The 10446-nt window shown below is 48.2% G+C and overlaps 1 protein-coding gene and 1 long non-coding RNA gene across 2 annotated transcripts; one reads left to right on the forward strand and one right to left on the reverse strand.

Moving 5' to 3' along the window:
- Positions 1 to 553: 553 nt before the first annotated feature.
- On the reverse strand, positions 554 to 5957 carry LOC147376547 (uncharacterized). Its single transcript, XR_015161043.1, has 3 exons — positions 5781 to 5957; positions 5080 to 5248; positions 554 to 681 (listed from the first exon to the last, which is right to left on the reverse strand). It is a non-coding gene; the product is annotated as an uncharacterized LOC147376547 (long non-coding RNA).
- A 1453-nt stretch (positions 5958 to 7410) lies between these two features.
- Positions 7411 to 9885, forward strand: LORICRIN (loricrin cornified envelope precursor protein). The gene is made up of 2 exons (XM_086392750.1): positions 7411 to 7461; positions 8685 to 9885. Exon 2 carries the CDS (start codon positions 8708 to 8710, stop codon positions 9644 to 9646), a length of 939 nt encoding a protein of 312 aa, XP_086248876.1. The 5' UTR covers positions 7411 to 7461; positions 8685 to 8707; the 3' UTR covers positions 9647 to 9885.
- Positions 9886 to 10446: the final 561 nt, after the last annotated feature.

The raw sequence follows: 10446 nt of genomic DNA on the forward strand, positions 1-10446 counted from the left end.
TGGCTGGATGGCATCACCGACTCGATGGACGTGAGTCTGAGTGAACTCTGGGAGTTGGTGATGGACAGGGAGGCCTGGCGTGCTGCGATTCATGGAGTCACAAAGAGTCAGACATGACTGAGCAACTGAACTGAACTGAACTGATGCTCTTTTCCAAGAGGCCTGTGTTCTTGTCATTCCATCTAGTTTTTTCCCTATCACTACCTCTGACCCTCCTCATCGTTCCCTCCTCTCTGTCCAAAGAGTGGACTTGGCCAGGGGTGGGGGAAGGAGAGGCTACCCAAAAGGAAACCAGTACAGGACTAAGTCAGATTGACCTTATGGATGAAGAAACAGGTTTGGGGGATAGTGCATGGCCCAGACTCACAAGTCACTGGTGGTTGGTCCAGGTTTAGAGCACAGGTTCTCCCTGACCCCAAGTCAAGTCACTGGTGGTTGGTCCAGTTTAGAGCACAGGTCCTCCCTGACCCCAAGTCAAGTCACTGGTGGTTGGTCCAGGTTTAGAGCACAGGTCCTCCCTGATCCCAAGTCCTCAGAAAAGTTTCTGATCCCTACCCTTCAGAACAGAGCAGAGACTGCAAACCTCACAGGTCACCTGGCGTTGCTTCAGATCCAGCCAGAAAGCTGACCACTGGATCTCAGGTGGTCAGGATCTCTGGAAGTCATAATCCAAGGGAGATTCTGAAAATAAGAAGCAGGAGACAATGAGGACAATGAGGTGCCTTAGATGGAAGATGGGGGATGGGAAGGGAGAGGCATTTGCCATGGCCAATTTATATAAGCTACTTTCCATAGAAAAATAAATCAGATTATAATAGCCCTGGGATCATCTTCTTGGTTGATCAAATATTTATCAAATATTCACACTGAGGCCCAGCCTTGTGGAGATTTGGAGATTTAGGAGGATCTGATCTTGCCTGGACGGTGCTCATAGCGCAGAAGGAAAGGCCCTGGGAACCTACACAGATGTGAACAATGGTCCTATAGTCTCTCACCTTGGGATTCTCTGAGCACATGGATGAAACAAAAGAAAAAGTCACTAGAGACTCTGCAACCAAACTGATCATTTTCTACTCTGCAGGCAGTGAGAAGATTTGCCCCAAGTCATCCACCGAATTTCAACAGGTTCAGCTTTTGAAATTAAGAGTATCATTGGAAGGATGAACAAAAATTAAGAATAGCCAGAAAGTCTGAGGAACAAGCTTTCCTGGCCAAGACAGGGACTGGATCTAGATTCTGATCTTCAGTAGTAAATCCTATGAACAGTCTGTGAGTAAGAGAGAAGTTACACCCAAAGCCCAGGGCAGACGAGGCAATTTCTGAAAGCAGCACATAAGTACCAAAGAGGATTCAAAACCAAAGTGGAGGGAGCACTCACCTTGCCCTGCTTTTCAATGACCCCCAGAAAAGAAGTGCCTTGGCATGGTCACCTAAAGCAGCACATGCCTGAAAAACTGGGATTAAATGAGCAAAGAAGATGTGGTCCGAATATACAAAGGAATATTTCTCAGCCACAAAAAGGAACAAAACTGGGTCATTTGTAGAGACATGGATGGACCTAGAGACCATTATACAGAGTGAAGTAAGTCAGAAAGAGAAAAACATACATCATATATTAACATATGTATGTGGAATCTAGAAAAATGGCATAGACAATTTTATCTGCAAAGCACAAACAGAGACACAGACGTAGAGAATAAATATATGGATTCCAAAGGGTTCGGGGGATGAACTGGAAGATTGGGATTGACTTATATACACTACTGTGTATAAGATAGGTAACTAACGAGAACCTACTGTATAGAAGAGGGAACTCTACTCAGTGTTCTGTGTTGACCTAAAAGGGAAGAAAATCCCAAAAAAAGAGGAGATATATATATCTGATTCACTTTGCTGTACAGTAAGACACTAACACAACATTGTAAAGCAGCTATATTTCAATTAAAAATAATTTAAACAAAGGGAAAAAAACTAGGATTAAACCTTTAGGCCAAAAAGCCTTTAAGGCTATGGATTTGAAATGCTTTTGCTTTTCCCTCTGCGTCATATTGATTTCCAAGATTCCATTTGACTTGGGATTCAGTTAAAACAACCTGGATTATCCACCCACAGACACCAGTGGAGAAGGTGGTCAAAGAGCCAGCGTGCTTGGACCTGCTATCACCACCATGTGTGAAAGTCCTTAGAGGGGTCAAGCGACATTGCCGATTTCAGGGCAGGAGATCGGGCCCGCAGATGCTGCTCACTGCTGCCGTCCATGGGGTTGCGAAGAGTTGGACACGACTGAGCGACTGCACTTTCACTTTTCACTTTCATGCATTGGAGAAGGAAATGGCAACCCACTCCAGTGTTCTTGCCTGGAAAATCCCAGGGACGGCGGAGCCTCGTGGGCTGCCATCTATGGGGTCGCACAGAGTCGGACACAACTGAAGTGACGCAGCAGCAGCAGCTGCTCCTCCCTTCTATAAACTTTATGTGTAAGCCCGGGAAGTAGGCCCTGAGCCCTCAGGCTACAGAGCAGCTGCCCACCTGTGAAAGGGCTTCTAGACATCAGCAGTTAACTTCCAGGCCCAGAGGCTAGAGCACGCAGGTCCAGCAGCTTCCTTGAGTGAGTCTGCTCAGCTCTGAAAGACTTTTACTGTCATTCTAACAACTCTCTGGTCTGACTGCCGACACCTGGAGGTACTCTTGTCAGGAGAAAGCAGACTGTCACCTCTTGGGTCTGCAGTAGGAGTACTGAGCGGGGAGGAGAGACCCAGGTTCTGCTCTCGGCCCTTCTGTGTGGCCTTGGGAAGTGCGTTAGCCTCTCTGGGCTTTGGGTTTGTCGTCTACCTCTACAAATGACAGAAACTGATTGGGTGACCTCCACTGTCCTTCCAGCTGCTGCCATCCACCAATGCATACAAGAGTCCCTGGGGAGCTAGGAGAGCCCATATAAGGTTCCTCTGTCCCCTACTTCCCAGAGGGCACAAGCCTGGGCCTGACTTGAAAGGAGAGGGGGTGCAATCCCTTTGTTCTGCCTACATCAATCCAAAAGAAGAGGTATGCAGTGCTTACAAAGAACACAAGGTTTAGAATCAAAAGAACTGAGTCCAAATCCTGGCTTTGGGAATTTGAGCAATTGCATTGGCCTCCATGAGGCACTTCCTCAGCTGGGGAATGAAGATAAGATATCCCCGAGCACACAGGACCATTGTGAGACATGAATAAGACACGTGACAGCAGTCCATAAACCCAAGCGTCTGTCCAGACAGGAAGTCCGTAGGTACATGGCTCACCCCACATGCTACAAGCTCCCTGGGAATGCAGAACATCTCAGCCACCGTCCTCCTCCTCCCTGCAAGTATGCGCTCCAGGAGCACCTGAGAGAGATACATCTCAAGAGTAAACACATCCTGAGAAGGTCCCAGTGGGCCGTCAAGAACTAAAGGAGACCCTGATCTCAAGGTTTGTCAGTTGTAACTTGACAAAGAGGACAAGGCTTCTGGTTGTGCCGCTAGCAGGCTGTAAAGGTACAATCATTCCTTAAGACCTTTGAAAAGGAAAGTGGCAAGAGAGATGGAAACAATGGTTGGGATGAACCCAGGGAAGCTTCCTGGAGAAGGAATTCCAGCAGCTAGGAGCTGCTATAGTGCTGTCCTTCTGCCTGATCTCTAAGTAACAGAACCTGCTGACCAGGAGGGCTGGAGAGAGGAGACAAATGGCAACCCAGGGGGGTGTCTGGGCCTCTGAGATGCCTCCTGGTCTGTGACTAACAGAAAACTTTTCCCAGTGAATATAAACAACACCAAGGGCTTGCAAGTTCTATGCCTGACCTTCCAGTGCTCCTGAACCCCTGCCCTGTGTCCATTTTATTCTTTACAAGCCATCCATTGCCCTTTTTTCCTCAGGTAGGTTGTCAACACTAGTCATGAGAATGCAAATATGAAGATTTAGGTACTTAAAGATGGTGATGAGCAGGCTTCTATCAGATTGAGGGTTCCTCAGTTCAAGAGCTGTGATGTCCCCTCACACTGGGGATTGCCTGGGGACAGGGACCAGGTCCTGCCTCCTACAGGGCTGTAAGTCAATGAGTCTCAATAATTCCCTTCAATTTACCATCAGTATTTACTGAGCACCTGCTAATGCCTAGCTATGAAAGATTTGCTGTAAGGGCCATCCCCTCTAAGGACACAGTTATAGGCAGGATTAATGACTTCATTTGTGAGGCTACAGAACCCAGATGTACTAGCAAGCACATATGCAGATTCAAGTGTCTAAAAGCTACAAATTTTAGAAATCTGAATGTCAAGTCTTGCAAAACTCCAAATACTTAAGTGTTATAATTCTACAAACTTTCATCATTTCCTCCTTGATAAAGACAATATGTAATCATCAACCACTTCCACACAGATATCCCCCCTACTTCTGGTTGAAAGGGATAAAATGGAGAATCAGATTCATATCTCACACTTGAGGCAAGGTTAACTCAGAGCCACGAGATCGAGCACAGCTGTCAATACCATGTTGCCTCAGCCTCCTCCTCATGTTAACAAAATCCAGTTAGAAAATTTTCCTTACTAAACCTCATGCAGAGTAGCAGAGGCAGGCATGGAGTGCCCCTCCCCCAAATCTACCAAGGGGATCCATGCACAGCTCTAAAAAACTCCTCTGTACTCCTTAGCACACTGCCCAGTACACTGGTGTTGGTATTAGAGAAATTAAATGGAAGTAGTCTTGTTCAGGCTTCAGAGACAAAAAAGCAGAGCAGACCTCTGACCTTGCTTCTGACCTGCCTGGTCAGTGCCATGACTATGTGCCTGCTCATGAGTGCCCCGATTTTTTCTAGTAAAACCAGCAGCAATATAGAAAAGACAGGGAGCAGGTTTTAGAATTCTTGAGCCCCTGGAGGAAGTCTAGCCAACCACACCTGGGGCTTAACAAAACCCTCTGACTCACAAGATAAAACAAACAGTATTGTAAAAAAAAAAGATTAATGTGAAACCAGAGCTGCAATTTGTTCACAAACTGATGACGGTATCAGTTTGTGGCCTGGAATTATAAGCAGGACCCCCCAAAACTGCAATTTTGAAGTCTCACCTGTAGGGTGGATGCGTCGTCCAGTATCTTTTTCCAACTGAGACTCCAGATTGCTGTTACTGGTGGGGTTGGTGGGGCTTTCCAGCACAGTTTGAATCTGGATGCTACTTGGTCCCAGTTGGGTGATGTATGTGCTATTACATTCCTCTACTGTTTCTATTTCTCTCTTCTTTTAATGATTGCATATTGAAAGTAAGTTAGATAATTCTCTATTAAATATTGAAATTATTTATTTGTGTTTAACAAGTAGTTTCTTTTGTTAACAAATCTTTCAAACCTGAAACGAAAGTTGAAGCTTTCGGCAAAACAGTTGGCTGGATTAATGAATAAAGCATTAGGATATTAAATCTGATAGAAAGAAAATATCATATCTTTCTTATAAGAACATAAATGCTCCAAACTAATACAGGCAATTTCAAGATTATTAGCTCTTTGGAGTCCCCTGCACTTGAGGTTCCCAAACTTTAGAATTTCATAAAGAAGTAACATCGCCCTCATAAAAACTGTGATAGCTGAATAATATGATAGCCAAATTCTCATTTTGACAAATAAGGACATGAAAGAAACAACTTGGACCTCTTGTCAACATCACTTTTAAAAGGAACGAAGCCTTAATATACGCCCAAAAAAGGTAAGAGGCTCATGATTTCTGAATTAGACTTTCCTTCTCACAAACCGTCTGCTGGCATCTTTTTACTTACATTTTCCTGAGGACTAGGGTACACACAGGAAGGGGCCAACATGGGTCCACAGATCAGTGTGGGAACCTGGTCCACATCTTTTCGTCTCCAGTGAACCCAACAAAATAAAGCGGTCCTTTATTATGTGTCTTTTATTATACCCACAGCTAGTTGGAGCCTTTTTTTTTTCCCCCTCCAAAACCTCCACGATGCTTCAGCTTCAAGTTGAAACATGCTTTCTCCAGCAGATCCGGACTTCTCCCTCCTGGGTATTCTCTCAGGAGGGGAGCACCTGGGCTCCTCCTGGGCTCACCTGGGTTCATGCTCTCCAAACTGAACTAGTGCCACCAGTTTCTGAAGGCCACAGTCTAATCAGATCGTGCAGATCATTAAAACGCCACCATAATTAACCGTCAGTGTATTATTGGAGCTGTCATTTCAACACGTATCTGGGTGGAACTAACTTCAAATGTGATATCTGAAACAACAGCAGTTGAGCTCCAATGATGAAAGAAGAGGACAAAACGCTGTTTCTCATACACAGAGTTGATGCTACTGGTCCAGGGTCAGCCAGGAATTTCCAAGTTATTTTCCTAGATAAGAGCTTGCCTCACGCCATCTGTGGAGTCCCTCACGGCTTCAGTAAAACAACAGTTACCATTCTTATTTGATAGTCAAGGTAACTGAGTATCAGAAAGTTTGTTCAATAATCAACAAATGCTTACCAAGTGCCCCCGGTGTGTAGGCACTGCATAAGGTACTGTGACTTTACCCAAGGTGATACAGCTGGCAAGTAGCACAGGGAGCACCCAAATCCAGCCACCTAATCTCAAGTCCATTCCATTCCATGGCTGCCTCTTACACTGAGGTCAGTGTTACCACACAAGACAAGACCCCAGAGCTGAATGGCTTTGGTGGGAAGAACCACATGGTCTATCTCTTTAGCTTGTTCTTCTACAAGGAAAGTCAATAGTAAAGATCAGTAGTTTTAGACATTCATTGTCTTCAGGAGTAAATCAAAACTGCGACCAGTGCCCCATTACTTATGGCGCTGTCCATGCTGTGCAACCCAGAAGTGGGTGCTAGGTGCTTACACACTCTCTCTAGACAGGAAGCAAGACAGGAACATCCCAGTGAGGCTCATGTGAAACCCCGGGGGAGAAACTTGGCAAAGAAGAAAGAGCACCTCTCTAAAATTCTAAGAGGTTCCAAGCAATAGGACCAGGAGCCAAAGAGTGGGATGTGAAAATTCCTACTTCTTGGACCAAAGACTAAGAACTCCAGTGGGACTCTCTCAGGTTGCTTGAAGAGTCTGAGACCTATTCCTGAAGCACAGCCCTCTGGTGATGGCATGTGCCCCATGCCAGGAGTTTTACAAACAATGTCTAACATCCACTCTGGCTGACCATCCCTGCTAGCCAGCCTGCTTCACATTTGCATCAGAGAAGGGGCTAGTCATACAGGAGGCTGCCCATCTCAAGAATGCCAAAATCTTCATGAATGGGTCACCCCATGACTACAATCACAGGGAGGTGGGGTGACAGCCAAAGGTCACGTAACTGAGGCCAAACATGAAAGGCTGGTCCAGATCGATAGCTGATGAGTCAGAACTTACAGAGAGTATAAAACCTCAGAAGCTCCAGTGCTCCTCACACAGCCAGCAAGCATCTCCTCTCCTCACTCATCCTTCCTGGTGCTTTGGGTAAGTGTGAGTTCTACTGGCTCTCATCTTCCAAGTCGGTCTCGCCCAGGCTTACATGGGCTAGGTGGACCAGGGGACAGGTGGGCAAGGCCTCTCTCCCCTTTAGGACCTACAGGACCTCTGCTCTTCCAACTGCATCCATGTTCAGAGGGGCTTCAGGCAGGAAAGAGAGCTGAGCTACTGCTGTACAGATGGTGTTTCTGATCTGGCCAAAATGTAAATGCCACAAAGACAAGACTATCTTCCTGTCTCTCTGGCACCCCTATAAGAGACATGGCCTGTCCCTGGCATAGAAGTGCATTCTGCAGAGACTGTCCCAGCAGCCTGTGGATGGGCTGGATGGACTTTGTGGATTTGTAAGGAAGAGAGGTTGAGTGTACTTTCAGAGAACAGGAAGAATGATTCAGAGGATGCTGCAGATGGGGAGATGTTAGCAGTCATAAGAACCCATTGCTTGTTTTACACAAGATGTTCTGAGAGGGAAATGACTTGTGAGATGCTGGACACAATTCCTGCTAGTTTGGTCCCCTCAACCCAGCTTGCCTCCTTGGCAAGCATTGCTTGATATCTCCTAGTCAGAGATGTTGGTCCAAAGGATCACTGGGATCCTTTCTCCTGTTTCCAGACAGGAAAATGGGGAAGACTGCCTTTTCTGGTAACTGGTGGGTGATCCTGGCTGAGGTCAGTGGAACAGACCAAGAGTTTAAACTAATTCTGTTTTGCAAAGAATGGGGTGCAACAGCCCTCTAGCATTGGAACAAACCTCCCTCTGTTGTCCCAGGAGTGGATAAAATCCCCTACCCTAGGTGAGGTTTGTGGTAATTTTCCATTTGCACTCAGTGTTGGGATCAGAGAACAAGGAGTGAAATACTCGACCCATCTCATTTTACAGGAAATGAGGAAACAGAAAATGTGTGGGTCATTTGCCGGGAGATCACACAGCAGAGGCCTGAAGCAAAGCTGGGAAAGAAAGAGAAATGGGTACCACTAAGTGGGCTATTTAAAACTTGGTAAAGACTTTCTCAAGAGAAACACAACCCTTTTCTAAAAGCACTAATCCAGGAGTCCCAGCTGAATGCTCTTCCCAATCCGATCAGAAAGAGCATCAAGCCTGGCGGAGGCAGTGCTGCTCAGAGGATGATGGACGTTTCCATGGATGCAGCTGCCTCTGCCGCCGCATCCTTTTGCAGCTGGCCCACTGATGCTCTCTGCTCTCCTTCCAGGGTTCTGTTCCTCCTTAGACAAGATGTCTCACCAGAAAAAGCAGCCCACCCCTCAGCCCCCAGTGGGCTGTGGGAAAACCTCTGGCGGCAGCGGCGGCGTCTTCTATAGCGGCGGCGGCGGTGGCTCTGGTAGCTGCGGCAGCTCCGGGGGTGGTGGCGGCGGCGGCTGCTCAGGTGGAAGTATCAAGTATTCCGGGGGCGGCGGCAGCTCCGGCTGCGAAGGCTACTCCTCCGGCGGCGGCTCCTCCGGTACCGTCTGCTACCCCAGCGGCGGCGGCTCCTCCGGTACCGTCTGCCACTCCAGCGGCGGCGGCTCCTCTGGTACCGTCTGCTACCCTAGCGGCGGCGTCTCCTCCGGTACCGTCTGCCACTCCAGCGGCGGCGGCTCCTCCGGTACCGTCTGCCACTCCAGCGGCGGCGGTGGCTCCTCCGGCCAGCAGGTCCAGTGCCAGAGCTACGGAGGCGTCTCTAGTGGGGGCGGCTCCGGCTGCGGCGGAGTCTCCTCCGGGGGCGGCTCTGCCTGCGGCGTCATCTCCTCCGGGGACGGCTCCGGCTGCGGCGGCATCTCCTCCGGGGGCGGCTGCGGGGCCATCTCCTCTGGGGGCGGCTCCGGCTGCGGCGGGATCTCCTCCGGGGGTGGCTCCGGATACTTCTCGTCCTCCCAGACCTCCCAGACCCCGTGCTTGCCCCAGCAGAGCTACGGAGGAGGCTCATCCGGCGCCGGCTGCGGCGGCGGTTCCTCCGGGGGCAGCGGCTGCTTTTCCAGCGGTGGCGGCGGTAGTGGATCCGTCTGCCTGGGAGGCTCCTCCGGGGGCGGCGGCGGCTGCATCTCTAGCGGTGGGGGCGGCAGCGGTTCCGGCTGCGGCGGCGGCTCCTCCGGGGGTGCTTCCGGGGGCGGCAAGGGCGTCCCAGTCTGCCATCAGACCCAGCAGAAGCAGGCGCCTACCTGGCCAGGCAAGTAAGGCCCCCCCGGACTCCACGGAGACGAAGAGGCTGGAGGTGTTCTCCGTGGGCGTCGATGGGCTTACCGCTCTCATGATATTGCCCTGAGGTTTCTCAGCCCTTCACATCTGAATCCACCATAAGAAGCCACTGAGCTCTGGAGCTGCGTCTTGTTCTGCAGTTTTCCCTCCCTAGTTTCTGTACAACTACCTCCTAATTCCAGTACCTTCTCAGTCAATAAATTTGCAATTCATGAGAATTTCTGCGTTTCCAGGCATCTTTGCAGCTTCTAAGTTCATTCATTCCATCCCATTCTCCTTTTATCCACTCCATTCATCCATAGGGACGTTCACGCAATATTTATTCTGTTGGGGGAGACTGGGTGGTTAGATGGGAGTCAGCAGGAGAGGGGAGAATGGCTGGCAACCAAGGACCAAAGGCATGAATTATCTGATTTATGGTGTAAAATCATGAGGTGATCCCAAAGCACAAAAATCCTGGGAAGAGACTTCAGTAAACGGTACCCGGTAGGTTCGGTAGCAATCATGGGTCTCTTCTTTGAGCTCAGTGATTTTTTTTTTTTTTTTTTAAGACAAGGCTGCCCTATTCCCAAAGCAACTAGAAAAAGAAGAACAACGAAAATCCTAAAATGGTAGAAGGAAAGAAATTATACAGATCAGAGCAGAAATAAATGAAATAAAAATTTTAAAAAAAGAGAGAAAAGATCAATGAAACTAAAAGCTGGTTCTTTGAAAAGAACAAAATTCATAAACCTTTAACCAAACTCACCAAGAAAAAAAAAGAGAGAGAGAGCCCAAGT

Source organism: Bos grunniens, chromosome 3 (assembly GCF_055505025.1).
Source record: "Bos grunniens cultivar Pamir isolate PY7600 chromosome 3, Bosgru_T2T1.0, whole genome shotgun sequence".
Taxonomy (NCBI): domain Eukaryota; kingdom Metazoa; phylum Chordata; class Mammalia; order Artiodactyla; family Bovidae; genus Bos; species Bos grunniens.